The sequence below is a fragment of the Sceloporus occidentalis genome, unplaced genomic scaffold, assembly GCF_023333645.1.
Source record: "Sceloporus occidentalis isolate IW3139 unplaced genomic scaffold, rSceOcc1.0.p SCAF_83, whole genome shotgun sequence".
Lineage (NCBI taxonomy): Eukaryota > Metazoa > Chordata > Lepidosauria > Squamata > Phrynosomatidae > Sceloporus > Sceloporus occidentalis.
The window spans coordinates 2,319,901-2,337,500 of record NW_028317063.1 but is presented as its reverse complement, the minus strand read 5'-3'; the positions used below and the strand labels follow the sequence as shown (position 1 = coordinate 2,337,500).

At 37.3% G+C, this 17,600-nt stretch overlaps 1 protein-coding gene across 1 annotated transcript in view; it reads left to right on the top strand.

Annotated features, from left to right (window-relative positions):
* Nucleotides 1–17,600, top strand: part of LOC149285180 (zinc finger E-box-binding homeobox 2-like) — an 83,459-nt gene that overhangs the window by 51,505 nt on the left and 14,354 nt on the right. The window contains exon 3 of the mRNA XM_089495724.1: nt 15,124–15,381. Within this exon, the coding sequence (XP_089351850.1) occupies nt 15,124–15,381 (258 nt within the window). The remainder of the gene's footprint in view (nt 1–15,123; nt 15,382–17,600) is intronic.

The window sequence follows — 17,600 nt, the reverse complement described above, 5'->3', positions numbered from 1 at the left end:
ACAGGAGTGATGGGAGTGATAAATGGCTATTGGAACACAGGAGTGATGGGAGTGATAAATGGCCATTGGAACACAGGAGTGATGGGAGTGATAAAGAGCCATTGGAACACAGGAGTGACGGGGGTGATAAAGGGCTTCTAAGTGACCCCAAACTTTTCATAAACTCACCCAGCAGTCCCTAGTCTAACAATTGTTAAAGTTAGATGAATGATATAACATGTAATAGATGTCTTATTTTTTATATTTTACAAATGTATATGATCAAAAATGTATATAATTCCCTAACTCAAGTGGAATTTGAACCTTTTATGTTTGCTGTCTCTTTCAACACAACGTGAACAATTCCTCCTTAATTGGGTTTCCACACTTTACAAAATAGCAGAAGTATTGGTGTACCAAAGTGGCCCACACCCTTCCAAACAGTTTTGCAAACTAATCATATTTAGAAATAGCTAAAATTAATGTAAAAGAAAACCTAAAGACAGAGAACATTTTACAACAGGCTTGGCCGAGAGACACGGCGTTGAACAATAGCAGGAGAGCAATCTAACCCCAAGTCTTCAAGACTCGAATTTAGTAACAGTTTCCCTGTGGTTCGGGGTCGGCGGACAACCTACATTCTTGCTCCATACGTTGTTGGCCAAGAACAGACCTGATATCACTCAAAACGTTTATATTCCAATTACAGGAAGTGGTATCACAATACGTTCCGACTTCCTGTGTCAGACAGGAAGCATGGAGGAGTTTGTAGAGTGTTTTTTTTTATAAATAAAAATATAGGTTTTAAAAAAAAGGGTTTTTTTTGTTTTCATATTGTAAGGGTTATTTTTCCTTTAATACATATACATTTATAGCATATAGACAATTTGTAGGCTCATGGCCCAACAATGGTACCAAAAGGAAGTGGCTGACGTAAAGTTTATTTCACTTTCGCTATTCAAACTTGGGATTTAAAGTTTCAAACAAGAGAACCAGGTATTATGGACTAATCATTTTTTCCTTTCTTTTACTAATCCATTAATGAATGGCGGTGGGAGGAGGGTTCTTCTCTATGGGTTTTTCTCCTTCTTTCTTTCTCCCTTTTTTTTCTCCTCTATGGACAGGGGGTCCCATTGATATGAATGTATATCCTTATCAGCTTAACCAAGCAGGTAAGGCATTCATTAGCAAGGCAGCGTTAAAAAGAATAATCGTACAAGAGTGAGAAGAACAAACAAGTCAAAGCATTTGCTCAATCTGCAATCTACACATCAATTATCCTGCTGTGCTAATTACCACCTTTCCAAACCCTAGGTACCTAAGCATTCACACTCACCAGTTCACATATCTTACCGAATAAATAAAGAAATATTTGAATACTGGGAAGATAATAAACTTAAGACGCGCACAAAAAAAAATAAATCCATCACATTGTCTTTTTTCTTATTTCATAAACTATCACTGACTCGTTCTAACTTTTTTTGTAGAGATGGTAGGTGGTTCCTACAAATGGTAGGTGATACAAATGCATTAGCGTCGTATGTACTAAGTGTTGCGAAAGTCATGATGCCATGATGGCACAGTGAAGTGGCACTTCAGGGACGTAATAGAAGCCCCTGCAGGTTTAAGGGGTCCTCCCAAGACTTGATACTGAAGTAGATCTTTTTAATCTGCTGTTAATGATCTCTGTAATGTGTTCTGTGCGTATAACATGTTGCAAGATCTGAAACAAGAAACATATATCGGGATGGGTCCCTCGACACACATTGCAGGGGGTCCCTGGATTTTTGTTACCCCAATTTTTTCAGTTTTACTCTCACAGTGTTGGCTTGGTGGGCATGATGGGGACTGTAGTCTACAGGGTAGCCTTTTAACCCGAGTTTTAGAAAAAAATAAAGAAACACTTGCGCAGATGCCATGGTGCTATACATACTCTATATAAAGCCCAAGTTGAAGAAGAAAGGGGGCCCCCTGGACCTATAGGAAAGGGGGATCATGACTGCTGGCCCATGCATGGTGGTTTAGTAAGCTTCCTTTCATTGGTGGGTAGCTGCAACAATGTTGCAGCTATCAGGGTTTATAGGAAGGTGAAGAGGTGACTCTTACCTCTTTTTCCTGTACCAACAGCAGCTTCCACCATAGTCCAAAGTGGGTGGAACACCAGGCAGGGGTTGTCTCTGCTTGATTAACACTGACAATTAATTACTCTTCTATATGATACAAATCCAAGGCTGAAATCCTCATTGATTGTGACTGTTCCTTACGAAAGAGCTCATTTTCTCGTTTCACAGGGAGGTTAGATGAAAAGGAAACCCATTTCCTGTAGTTCATTTGATACCTTGTGGGGATGCTATTCAGGTGACCAAGATACAGGCACAGAGGGGGGAACAGATGTGATTTACACACTCATTATCATTAGAATAAAAACACAGATAGGAATGATCTGGGGATGGAGCATCACCTGGACAGCTTTCCTTCTGATCTTTATCCCATCTGAGAGACCAGGTTCCCCCTGACCTCTTTAAATCCCTGACCCCCAGCTGGTGACATAGAATTTTATGGCACTAAGCAGTCTTCTGAAGCTTTTAACACAGATGCCATTCAGAATGCTCTTTAAGATTGATTTTTTTTATTGTACTCTGGCTTAATCAGGAATATATGCATCCCCACTCCCAAGCCTAAAAAAAAAGAAGCTTAACGTTAATTTGTTTTGGAAGTTTGGAAAAAAAATAATTAAAAACTAAATAAAAAATAATAATAATAAAATAATGATTATAATAATTTAATAATAATATATGTATGAAGTGCAACCTCCAAAGGCCAATCATGCCAAACATTTCAAGGAACCTACACCCTATAATGTGATAAGGAAACCAAGGGATTTGTTATGATCATACAGCAAACTGAGTGTGAGTGTGTATGTGTGTAGGCCACATTCTATTGTCCTAATTCTCCCTCTTGTATCAATTCCATAGATTATTTTACGCCAGCCTTTCCCTAGCCGATAGGTGTTGTTTTTAACATAAAGTCCGTGATATGATGAAAGTTAAAATGTTCTGTGCTGAATACCTACTGCTAACCAAACTTTCCTTTGGCGCTAAGCAAGAATGCAAAACAGCCTTGAAAAACCGAAAACTGTTGTTATTAACCTTTCATTTTTTTTTTATCTACGTTGGCTGTACACTTTTAGTGGTTTCAGAATTTTGCTGAGACTCCGTGGGAACAGATGTAGCAAGACTGTGATTTTAATTGGAATCAAGCTAAAGAAATGTAGAACATACAAAACTATACATATCGCGCGCCCCATCTGACATCATGGGATAACCCTTTCAGTGCCTGGGGGGAAACAGCTCCCTCTCCTCTACCCTACCGGAGGCATAACCTGATAACGTTACAGCTTTGTGGCACACAATGTGTTAAAGAGCACAATGCCTCTCAAATTACTTTGTTTCTCGATATAATTACATCTCAGGTCTGGCCGCCCCATTATTAACAGAATGTACAGTAATATGCACTGGCACTATAATATGTTATTGTAGGATTATAATTAATCTTACAGGAAGTACAATAATTTTACAGTATCAGATTGAAGCAATACGGCATATAGATTTATTAATGCTTTTAATCAGTCCTGGAAAAATTAATTTTGCAATGATTGCTTACATTGAAATTTGCATATACTTAGCGAAAGTCTTTTTTTTTGCGTTCTTTTTATTAAAACACGACACATTCAAATAGCTACAAAGAAAAGGAAATAACGATGCAAATGTTTATGCGGTATATATATATTATATATATATTAAAAGCTACTTACTACAGTGTTTGTTTTTTTTTATAAAAAACACAAATTATAGAAACATAGAATTTGATGGCTGATAATTAATTACCATCAGTCCTGCTGTAAAGACTCAAAACCTTAATCAGTCTTTGGTCTCGTCTTATATTCAGGAGCCATATGGCCATCCCATACATGTTTAATATCCTCACTGTATTACCCTCTACAACTTCTGCTGTGAGGCTGTTCCACTTATCAACCACCCACTTTTTAAATAATCTCATGTTTCTCAATCACCTTTATGACATCTCTTGGTTGACTCTAGCCTTTGACTACCCAAGTTTTCATTGTAAATGTTCTCTTCCAACCGAAAAATAGATGTCTGAGGTCTCCAAAGCTTACTTGACTCTGTGTTGGTCCAAATTAAAGGTGTATCACCTAAAACGAAAGACTGGTGTTGGCAACTGTGTGTCTTGAGTTGATTGGGTCATTGTTTGGTTATGCAAAGATGTACAAAATGTGCGTACGTGGAGGATATTGTAACGCAGGTCCCTCTTCAAATAGGAAATCAGTGTGTGTGTGAAGGGCAATTGTCTGGTATGGTTTGTATCACTTTTGTTGCAGTTGTTAGAGGTTAAACAAACAAAAACTCAATATGTTGCCGTTATGTACATGAAATCCACCTAAGTTTACACACTATGTAAATATTTGAAGGTTGCCCCAAAGAGCCGACGATAATACGAGTTTTATTTCATATGAGGATCGGGTGATCATACAGTTTTTTGGTAAATGTACCCTTTTTTTTTGTTAAGGATCTTGAAGAATGGAATTTTCTTGCTGTTTTTTAAAGGAATAGTAAACGCTACCTGTGAAGTGCTCTGCAAATATTTAACTGGATAACGTGACCTCTTGTAGTAGAGAAAAAAAATGTTCCTCCTTGTATTTTGTTAAGTCCCTTGAAATGTTTAAACGTTTCTATCATGTCTTCCCTTTTCCCATTAGTGTCTCTCTCTCCACGTTACACATTTTAAGGGCTCTGGATGGTTGTAATATGTTTTGTCACTTAGACGATGTGCCGTTTTTATGACCCTTCTGAGAATTTTGTTTCAATTATTAATATGCTTCTAGAGGATTGGTCTCCTAAATTGAGCCATTTGTAAAAGCTCAAAAAGGGATGTCACAATTGTGTATTTTCCAAGGAAACCTAGTTTTCCTAGCCCACAGTGAACCTACAGTCATTGTATGTAGACTGGGTTCGCATTATATAAGCAGTACGCCCTGATGATGTCACCTATGATGTCACATTTCCCCATTGGCCTATCTTGGAGCGAATGGGACTCAGACTGGATTTTCAACATCATTCAACCATAAAACTACTTTTTATGGAGCACTATGGAGTGAGGGTGACATCTGAGAACATTTGTGTCCCCTAATTTATAGACAAACATACTATATTGAATACATATCCAAAGTTCTATATAGCTATGTGAAGTCATACACGGAACGCGATGCTAAAAAAGCGGGATTACAGAAGTGATGGACAAACAGACCACGCTAATCCTAATTTTAGAAGACCAGATAACAGTCTCCTAAACTCCTGGTGACTAAAGATAGCCTTCCTTGTAATCTCCAAACTATTATAATTGCTCTAGGTGAGTAAACCTATCAAACTCAACTCAAGATAGCATCAAATTGTCAAGAAGTGATGTGCTGGTTTTTTAAGTCAATGTAAACAGACCTGTTGCAACTCTTGAAGTCCATATCTTGTCAGGATTCCAGTGCCCTGGGCTTTTAACCCTTTATTTACCGAAAGACAATGTAAATTCGACTGCGATCAAGCCTTTTTTCTATTTTTTTTTTTACATCTACCAGGGAAACGAGTGTTATCGCCCATTAAACTTCCAGCGTTCATCTGTGCTGCCGTAATTTCAGTGTAGGTTGCGTACATGCAGCCCCAAGGGATTTAGATAAGTGTTTCAGGTCTATACTAACACATGGTTGTGATAACTCAGGGGGTATGAAACTTTCTGGGACGCGGCGTTATCACGTTGCAGCGTAGAACTCTGCTCGGTAAGATAATGTGTTATCGGAGCTTCTCTCTCCGGCCAGGGGAAAAAAAATAAAAAATTCTTTCGCAGACGGTTTCAGAAATTTAGAACCATTGTTTAGATTAGGATTACCTTATACCTTTCCGCATAGATTTAATTCGCTAAAATATGCAGAAGAAAAGCAAATAAACAAGAAAGTTACAAGATACGGCTAAAAAAAAAAAAAAAAGTGCCAAGGTTTGGCTGGAAAAACAAATGATGTCAAAAGCTCTATTCCAAAAATATAAAATCGCTACATATTCTGTACAAATAGGAATGTTTGTGGCTATTTCCAATAACTCAATGAAAATTAAAGCAAGCGCAAACATTTTACTGGTTAACTTATACAATAATAGACATTAAAATTGTCCCTCTGTGATCTGCTATTAACGTATGACCTATTATTTGGGCAGGATAAAGTAAAAAATATATTGTGCTGTTTTTTTGGTTTTTTTTGGATAAAGCGCCCTTCCGTGGCAATGTAGCGCGTTTATCTGTTATATTATTGCCACACCCAGGAATTGAGCTGACAAGCTACGATGTAATACCGATGTCAGCAAATTCCACTACCTGAAAGGGATTGTGGAGGAGGGAGGAACAGGAATACAGTAATAGTCTGGTGGCACCAGTTCATGACAAATCTTTCAGCAGACTGGAGCCAAAGAGAGACCGTTAGGGAGAGGGGGTATCATCAGAGACCAGCATTAGAGCAGACCTCCAGATAAGAGTGTCCGTGTTCAAACAGAGCTATATCAGCGACGTTTAGATTATGACGTGAATGTACACTATAAAGCTTGAGAAACTTTTACAGCCAGAGAATTCTATTTACCTGCTACTTTTAGGTGGCTAAAAGTGAAAGTTTGTAGACAATCCATCATTGCTTAAACAATTCATTATTTGCACCTCCGGAAAGTTAAGCGCGGAGACTGTTGTTGAGTAATTTCACTCCGGCCTTTTATTTTTTGTTAGTAAAACAAACACACAAGTAACCTTGCTAGCGGCCTTCCAAATTTCCATTGATAAGTGCAATAACGTATCACGCGCACAATGAAAGGCACTCTAATTTCCCCCTGCTTGTAAACAGTCAAAGCGTAATAACTTTCCTCCTGCTGTTTTTTCTTCCTCTTGAATATTATATTTGATTAAATATTTGCACATTTGAGTCGAATGCAAAATAACCCAACTATTCAGCAGTTTTTATTTCTTTATTTATTTATTGCGGCGATTGGTTCCTGCTAAAAAAAAAAAAGGAAAAGCAGGATTTTTTTTTTTAAATTCACAAATTTTTGTAAAAAAAAATAGAGATGGGAAATGTAGATTTTTACTGAAATTACTTTGGATCTGCCTTGTATTAGTCTAAAAGGACTATTATTCCACCAAGGTCAAAGTAGAATTCTATAAATTGTTTTTTTTTTGAAAGTTTGAAAATCTATTTCACAACAGATAAAAAAAGGTTTGACAATATTAGTTCCCGTCGAATCAGATTGTGATTAAACTACATTTAGTTATTTTTTAGCTGGGCTATCACGTCATGATATATTTCAGCCGCAATTATTGGAATGTTCCAAAAATATTGACCCATTTAAACACTAGGGGGGGGGACATTTTTTTTTTTTATCTAACATCCCTCCCCCCCCAAATCCTGATTTTCTGAAAGAAACTATTAGCTTTTATCGCAATAAATAAGCGGAAAGAGCTGAGCTAGAACCGAAACGATTTTCGATTCCAAGCGTTTTGTGTGTATTTGGTTAGTTACAGTAATTATACCCAATAACTGACAGCCAAAGTCACGTAGGAAAATGCAAAGTCTGGTTTTTTTTCACACAGGCCCTGCTGCAGAACATCTGCTGAGAGATTTGCATATTAATTAACCCATATTAACTCTAATTATTCTGGGAAATTATCAAATAAATTGAATTTTCTAATTTTAACCTTTCTTTTGCTTGACGTGCGTCGTGGATAAGGAGGCTCGGTAGAACGTCTCACCTGGGCCAAGCACAAGGGTTCCATGAACCCCCTTACCAAAATCCAAGCACCCCCCCTTTTTACTCTTCCGACTAGGGGGTAGCACCAGGGGGGGGGGCTTTGTCTGCTACCTTGTGTGGATTTTCCAGGGTCTCTGTATATTTGTAGCGAGGAAGAACATGTGTGTGTATGAGCACAGATGGTGATTATACAGGGGTGAAGAAAGGTGGCACCTCAGGACAGTTGAACAAACCTTAAGGTTTTTTTTTCCCCCCAGCCTGTTGTGTTGTCCCGGGCAAATAAATAGGAGTTTAATTCAATTAGAGCCAGGCCATAGTCAGTGCCTCATGACAGAAATTATTCAATATTTTCCCCCTCACATTGTTTGATTTACACATCGCTGAGTCTGTTGCTTTTGTCCTCTGTTTAGCGGAGGGGGGAGAGTATGTATTGAGCTTTTGTCTAGGTACTGTCAGTGTCCCTTTCACTAATGTCTGGCTTTGTCCATTGTTAGATGCGACGAAGCTGTTTGGAAAACAGCTTAACAGAAAGTTTTAACGTGTCAGGGTTGAAGGCTTGTCTGTTAAAGAAACGGAATATTTAAAAAAAGAAAAAAAAAAGATGAAGGAAAAGTGTAAACATGCCCGTTACCAACGACAATCTTGTAGGCCATCTCGTACTGTTGTAAAAACTCAGATTATCGTTTAAAAAAAAAAAAGGAAGAAAAAAAAATACACGCTTTGGGGGCCATGCTGTGTTTTGCTGTCAAATTAGGCGACAAGATTAAATGAAAATTTTAAAAAAACTCTTTATTTTTTTTAAAATAAATAAATAAAAATTTGAAATTTGAAAAAGAAAACTTTAAAAGAGAGACATATCACAATATCGTGATGAATAAAAAAAAATTAAGACAAATAAAGAAAAATGTAATCGAGCCTTAAAAAAAAGCAGTTTTTATGAAACTTTGAATCCTGCCCCATTAATCTGCACCGCATCATCATTATTAATTTATTTAAACAGTATCCTGCACATGACTAAGCGCAGTACAATACATGACCTTAACTACCCGCCATACAAATAACTTTATTTACATCAAAATCAGTGCGGACTCTTTAGAACGTGGACTTTTTTTTCTTGGACACCAGAAAGACCTTAATTTCCAAGTTAATGGTTTCACCTCCCCCTTTTTAACTATTCAGGTGATCAGCAAACCCCAGTTGACTTCAGAGACAAAAAAACATCCCCTCCAACTGGATATGCTCTTTCTTTTAATTCACTAATTGCATGTGGAGTAGCCCATTACCTGGATGTAACATTTGTCAGGAACAACTGTTCTAGCTGACACTAGCTAAAGGCAGCTTCCAAGGATACTCAGGCTCAGGCGGAATGGAATCTGTACAAATTTAGGTTTTATGGACAAAGTTGGAAGGAGAAAAAAAATATCAAACACAATGGAATATAAAAGGTCAATTTCTAGAAGACGACTCACTAAAATCCACGAAGTTTCCATTTCACCTAAAGGTAGGGGGGATTTTTCTAAAGGTAGGGGGGATTCATTCTTCTAAACTTCAAAATTCTGTCCTTAGGAATATCCAAGATAAGTGTATAGCATTGAGAATACCGTGTTCATATAATTAAAAAAAGATTTAGAAAGTTAATACAATGTTAAAATACTGGTTTTAGGAATTAAAAAGATTATAGCTGAAAAATAAAAAAAAAATGGTCAAGGGTGGAACAATTTGCGTAACATTATTTTTTTCTTTTTATTCATGGAAGGTGTTAGACAAAATATCTTTTATACAAGGACACCGTTCCTCCTTTTTGTGATGATTTCATTCAAGGTTTCAGTTCCAAGGTCCAAGCAAGACAAGGTCCCTCTTGTCAGATAACATCCATCCAACAACTTTTTCATGTATATTCTGTATATATATATATATATATATATATATATATATATATATATATAGTGTTTTTTTGCCTATAATAGTGTATTTTACCGGTGAGAACAGATGTTGTTTTTTTTGTTGTGAAAACATTGCGATGCTCGCTGTAAACATGTTACTGTGTTAGTTGTTATCACTCATTTAACAATTTAAAGGTGCTGTTTCCAACTATATCTAAGGTGTGCACAGCGATAAATGTTTTTATGTCCAATGTTATTTATGGATAACATGAAACATATTTTTTATACTTTTGAAAGGATTGATTAAATATTTATTTTAGAAACAGTTAATTTTATCGGATACTATGGAAAAAGTGGAAAATGCTCACAATTACCAGTTAAAATAAGTTCCCAGGGTACAGTACCTGCCACAACCATTGCTTCAGTGGTGGCGCTATTGAGTGTTGCTGTCTATGGAAACTATTAGTCAGTGACTAATCACATAGACTGAGAATGCATATTAGTGTTTTTTAGGAAATCTTCCAAATGCGTCTATTTTTTTTTTAAGTTGGGGACATTCCTGTTTAATTGCAACAATTGTAAATGCTTTTGTGCATATGGCTGTTTAATAATACTTATCCTAACAAAATGCTTTTGCCATAATTCTCAGCTGGTCCCTTATAAAGAACAGCTCCTGTCTTTAGTGATAAGAAGTATCTATACATTTTGCTTTAGATAGCATAAGTATTTTCTTATCAACCTGGCAGTCTAATTTAGTTTTCCATTTAGCTATCTTCTGATCATATCTCCATATGCTATACCTTTAAGCGACTAGTGGTATTTAAAAAAGACAACCTGCTTCATTTAAAGATATTACTATGATCTATATAATATATTTCCAGTATTAGACTTCTTTACAATGGGCGCTGTGTCCGTCCATGTGCTGCGCATTAATATACTTTCAGGTTTTACAGCTCTAATTAATTACATTCTATTATATCTTGGAAATGGCGACAGTTTCTCATTGGTCCAAATTAGCGAGTGATGTCACAGCAGCCACATTTCCTTGCTAAGTATGTTAGCCTGTTTAGAATCTGCTGGTGACATCATAAGCTTTGAAATAAACATTTAAACTAATGCCATCATATTAATGCCAATTGTAATATTTTTTTTCGGATGCAATACCCACTAAGGGTCTTGCTAACAATCCTAAAGTTATCTTCAGCATACCTATCTATGTGTGTATGGGATTTTATACTCATTTGGTTGTCATTGTGGACTTTGCATTTATGTATTATCAAAACTCAGTGTCTGTTGCTTAATTTTTTTGGCAAAAAAGCTCAGCTTCCCAAGCTCAGCTTCCCAAGAGGCTTTGCAGCAGCTGTGGCCTTTCGTTTTCCAAGATAACCTGGCCAGACAAACTATTTGCTAATACAATTTGTACAGAATGCCTGATATCTACTATAATAAGATTTATTCCCCTGCTCCAGTCAAAACACTGCCAGCCTTCCCGTGTCTCCATAATATCCACATCAAGACCTCTAAATCATCAGGCTGGAGTCTGTATTCATATATCTTTCTTATAAAGCAGCTATCTGATCGCTCAGTGTTTATACTCCTATCTAATTCTAGGCTCGGAACACAAAGGTTTACTTGAGTGACACAAAGTAACTGGGATATCACTCGTTGCCATTCTCCCTTCCCCCACGCATGTTTCTGAAGTCACCAAGTGACCATGATCAATACGCTATACATTAGGAACAGATGCTACTCTGTTCTCCAACTGACAAAGTAACACACATCTGTGAAAAGGATCTCGCTAGGTAACATTGTGTACAACACCAACAAGATTATTCTACAGCTAATCTAAATGTCAGAATAATTATCAGCAACACTTACTAAGCATCGGAGGCCACGCGCTTATAGGTAGGGAAATTCCTGAAATGTCATTTTCATAGCGGAGCTTAGTGATATAACCAGAAAGTTTAACAGAAATCCACATAATTAACACTAACACACACACACACACATATACATTCGGTTATCTTCTTAAAGCCTCTAAATGTCCATACTGTATTACATGCATAAGCATTGTCTTGGTATGCAGAGGGTTAAAACAAATAGAGTATTTTCTGTGCGTGTTGACCAGTGATTTGTATTTTTTAAGAGGACGGGGTTAAATAACCTTATTATTACATGAAGACACGGAGCAGTGAAGTAATTCCAGCAAAGTCTTATATAGATTACCAGTGTTTTTAGTACACGCTGTAAGCTTACAGTTCAATCCTCATCCTCATCTCTTATCCTGTAATCGCTAGATTGTGTGGCAGTCTTCCATGAGTACCTGTACGTCGCATAATTACGGCTGCGTTTTGGCAAGCTGTCTAATGCTTTGGATTGTAATTAATTTTCTTTGAAGATACAGAGGAGGATCGGTTATCAGTACAGTTTAAGGCGTCCCTTTCCGCTTTCCCTTAGTTTTTACTCGGTTTGCTCAGCCTTCAACATGTGAAATGCTCATCATTGAGCAAGTCCACTATAATTCTCCTAGTTTATCAAATAACAGGACGTTCTGGGGGCTCCTGTTGCTTTCTCGGCACCAAGTAGTAGCCTGTTTGCCCACTTGCTGATGTTACTCCTTCTTTATTATTTTGTGGAGGCTCATTCAAGGAGGAGTTCATCTTGACCTGATAGATAAAACAGATTCTTCACTCACTGTGATGTCATCGTCTGTATTCCTTGTCAAGTATCAAAAAAAAAGGAAGGTTAAAATGAGATAAAGAAAACTCATTGTTGAGATTGGTTATGAAATTCGGTGGACTATGTGTCAAGAGCGAGAAAGTCTTGGTCCAAGACTTGATCTGTGAATCCATCATTTGAACTTCGGTGTGAATGTATCTTGTTTAGGTTTTGTCCTTTAAGTCACAACCCTTTAGAAACAACATTTTGACTCCACCACTGGAGAAACGATGGTGATATGTATACAACAGTAGAAGAATACTCCAAATTTTGGATTTCGCATGTGGAATGGATTGTGTACATAGGGATTTAAAAAAAGAACACTAAAATGGTCTTGAGATACTTTTTTATCCCACTAGAAGACCTGTTTTGTTAGACATAGTCCATTATGGAAATGTGTATGGATACCCATGATTAAAAAACAGGGCACAAAAAGCTGTACTTAGACAAAATCTTTACACACATCCCCATCCACACACACATACATACACCATTGCTTAACAGCAGGTGGAATTGTGTAACTGAGGGTTATCAAACTCCTGTGGTGACCATCAGCAACTTTAAATTTGAAAGGAGAACATTCCATTGTATCGGGGATTATGCAGTCTTGAATTTGCATGTCTGTTTTATTGTGGTATAGTGGGAAAGGAGAGAAGACACATTTCCTATAGCACAATACAAACCTAAAAGCTAAAAAAAAAAAAACAAGCTAAAAATGAAATTTAGAACACGCAGGGCTTTTTTAGGGCTAAAGATAAAATCTCTTTATGTTATCACTTCTAGACTTGACCCGTTGTGTTTTCTTTATAATATTTACTTCTGTTTGTGAGAAAAGATCATAAGTGGTGTGAAACACTGTTGCCCCCATTCCATGAAGGTGATGGATGGTCCGTCCCTGACCTTCAGTCCTGAGACATGACTTCATTGTTCCTTTAGATTGTTGAGATTTTTTGGGACTTCTCAGTAACTTGTTGATAAATCATTTATCTTTTTTTTTTCCTTCTATTCCCTGAAGAAAATATTTCAACTTCTTTACTGCAAGAGAACTTCACGTGTCACTCAGTCCTAGGCAAAAAAAAAAAAAAGAGACCTCAAAAGGCATATATATTTTTTTTTTTCCAGGATAAAGGCCTTTTAATGCCTGTCCAGCCTTAGATAATTTTATTCACTCCTTCTGGACCTTCCATTATTCCTCCTCTGCCCAGAGATCACATTTTAAAAGGTGGGTTGAAAGATTCCCAGGCCATGAGATTCTTTGTTGCAGCCCCCCCTGACTCTCAGCTCAGAACGTTTTCTAAAGAACCTTTTTGCTCGTTGCTAAGAAATAGTTAAACCGGAGTCGTCAGAAAGAGAAAAAAAAAGAGATTCACAATATTGATTGTACTAAGGTATATGTGGACCACACAGCTAGAAAAGAGACATTGGAATATCTCTCTTTTTTGTAGTTCTAGGGGCATTACCCAGCCTGAACTTGCCTAAACCCTTGTGGTCACACCTCTTCAAAAGGTTTTGTTTCTGCCATCAATTGGTATTCAAACCAGGTCAGCGGATTCTGTTTGCCCGGCTCTGCTGCTGTTTTTATTTTAATTTGCACCTGTTGTGCAGTTGTTCAGAAGGCAAGTGCAGACCCGCGGATTATACAAAGATCATATTATGAGCAGATATGCACGGTGTAATCTTTTTGTCCGCGGACTCACATGACAAAAAATAAAATAAAAAAAATAAAATGTTTTTATTTTTTTTTGTTCCTTTTTTTATTTTTTATTTAACACCCTGGGAACCTGTCAAAGCAAACAGATATGACTGACAAAAATTTGTAACTAGACTTGTTTCAAGAATTCTCCAAAAGCATTATGAACCTGACACACAATCCTTTTCACCCCCCCCCTCCTCTCGTTTCTCCGACACTCTTTTCTGCCACTTTTGTATAATCCGATAGCTGGCAAGAGCCACTCGAGATAGCTCAGTTGATAAGTTAGAAGAGAGCGGCTTTATTAGACGGAGACAAATCAAAATGAACCTGAAAATTGTTTGCGCTTTTTTTTTTTTTCTCCTTCCACGGGCTTTTTTTTTTCTTTTTCCCCCTCTTCCCATTTCTTGTTCCCATGATGTCATGGCTATATAACTTGTTGTTTTTTTTTTTTTGTTTCTCTCTTCATGTTTCTAGAGAGTTAGTCGCTTGGCAATCTCATGTGTGCGGAACGGATGGTCTGTTTCTCTTACTGAGCTAATGCTCTGTGTTTATTACTCTAATCTTTAATGTCTGGTGGTAAAGCAGACAATTTATGTACTAGCATGTAGGCCGAGAGGCTGGTACGGGCTGACTATTTGAGACGCGTCTACCTTCAATTGGGTTCACAGACCTTATTTATACAGGCTCTCTATTTTAAGAAACAGGAGATTATGTCCGGGCATAGGGCTTGCGTAAAGGGGCAATCTTGTTCTTTGTGCCTTTGTGGCACTTCAAATATCTTGTAATTCATGGTATTTCAAAATTATTTTAGTTGTGGTACGGGAAGCAAGCGCTTAGATCCACATAGTCTACACGGAAATGTGTATTTATCGATTATTGGTTCAAAAAGCGTGACGTTGGTCCAAATGAATAAAATTCGGTACAGCATTCTTGAAAAATGCAGAAAAAGATACATTTTTTTCCCCCGTTTTCCTGATTCCTTTTTCCAATTTGTCTTTTGCAGTTTTGAGCTACGATAATGTAATAGATACGGGTTCAGAAACAGATGAAGACGACAAACTCCATATCGCAGAAGATGACAGCATTATTACCACTTTGGATCAGGAAGCGAGTCCCGCCAGCATTCTTAACCATGAGGCTTCACCACATGCCAACCAAGCACTATTGCCAAGAGAGGAAGAAGATGATGACTTGAGGGAGCGTGGATTGGAACACAGTTGGCACAACAACGATATTTTGAAAGCTTCTGTAGATGGTTCTGGTAAGACTGAAAATGACGTATTTATATATTTTATTTAATAGAATTATCCTTTTTTTGTTACCAAATTAAAAGGTCATCAGTTAATGTAGTAAATTTCCTGTGGTGTGGCAGTAAAGGCCAGTGTTCTAAACGTACTTGCGGATTCCTTTTACATTTTAATTAGTCCATAGAATGGTTCATCTTAATACGTTTCCACTTAGGAAAAAAACAGAAAGTATCCAAAGCCCAGCCGCGTTTGAAAATGACTCATAACGTGACACCTGAACACCAAACATTCGTCTAGTCAAAACCCCCAATAAAATGTTTTACGACGGAAATACAATATTACAAAACTTGTAACTGAAGAATATTTTCGACGCAGACCAAGTGTCCGGTTTTGATGCAGTCCCACCAAGATATGCTTATCTTACACCACCTAAGATATTCTTATCTTTTTATACCATCGTGACCAGATGTGCCTTTTTTTATCTGAGGAGCTTTTGGCAACTGTGCATTGGGCAACTGTAGGAAGGTCAAAAGTTTAGTCTTGCAATACAGATAAAGTCTCAGTGATGTCATGGGGTATTTAATATCACTGGTAGAAGAGGTAAAGTAACACAGTACAGCTATCAAGTTGTTTGAAAGTGTCTGTGAACATGACCAATATATCTCCATGACCATGATCTGTACCAAAAGGGATTGACTTGCAGAAGAAAATGTAGGATAGGGCTTGGTAGGATCTGGTAAAGTCCAAGAGCTTCTTGTGTTGAAAATAAGATTTTGGAGAAGATGTTTGGAGCTGTTCTATTATACGTGTCAAGTATTATAGATTAGCAAAGGTAGCGGACAGTAGGCTCTAGTGGATGAAACAAAGTATCGGTGAAGCAGAACTTTGAACGATATGTATCAGCTGGCTCATTCCCCATTGTGAAAACTTCTAAAATCCAGCTTATAAAGAATGTGGAAAGAGGTTAGTAGCTGAGGAAGGGAATGAGTGGACATGGAGGTGTAGATCATGCAGATGGTATTGTTGGAGCAGAACTTGGTTGGACGTGGTTGGCATGGAGTATGCGTCCATGTCTTTGATTCACTTGGGACTACCAGATTTCCCTTGGCTATTCCAGACAAAACTGTCACTCATCTTTACATATAATGAACAAACTTTTGTAGCCACCATCAAGTTCATCTTGGTGTACAGATGGATGAGGTTAGACCTTGGTAGAAGACACCATCATCTTACATTTAAATTCCGATGCCTGTATTGCAACTGATGTCAGTGATAGATCTTCTTCATCTAATTTATATTTTCAGCACAAAAAACGTAAGATGAAATTCTAGACAAGCTCTGATTCCTAAAATGCAAGCATTTTTGCCGAAATGAGTGCAATACCTTTCTAGACAAATATTTCTTGAATCGCACATAAACATTTATCGTTCAACGCATTAAGACTTTTTAAGATTTTAGATTTTCGACTTCGATTGTGGGGAGGGGGGGAGAGAGTAGCGCTGCGAAAGATGCTGAAAAGATAAATACGTTTAATTAGGGGCAGAGGATGATCATTAAAGGAAGTCTGACTGCTGCAGAAGTCATTAACAATCTTAAATGAAATTTTTATTTTTATGATAGCCATTTACATGTATAATAAGAGCCAATGATTCTTGGGAGCCGTGTGACAGAAACAGAGTGCAGTGAAGACTCGTGTAAGACATACTATTTAAATGAGCTGGAGTGAGCAATTCATATTTGTTAATGAACTAGCTATGCGGAGCTATAAGAATGAATGTTCTGATGGTTTAAATTTTAATATCTAGAAATCAAGGGTAAGGGCCAATTACTGGAATTTTTACCCTTAAAGGAATAATTAATAGGGATGTAACAAATGCGGTCCTCCAAACTTCAGGGGAAAAAAGTTTTTTTTTTGTTCCTTTTTTCTCCTTTCTCTTTTTTTTCTCTCTCTCTCTCTCCTTTTCTCATTAGGACTAAAATAACACCAGACGGGTCTGCTTTGGTCTATCCATGTATCCTTAGTCTTGTGTTTATTTTATGATGGCTTCTTAGAAAGCCGATACCTCCCAGCAAGAATGACATTGCCCCCCCCCCCCGTTATTCTTTGTGTAGAATCCCCATTCCCGGTGATCTTTAAAGAGTTAATTCGCAGGGAAAGGAGGGTGGGGTATTTAAACTGTTCTGGTTCTGGCGGACAGCTGCCCTGTATAGCTATATCTATAATTTTATTTTA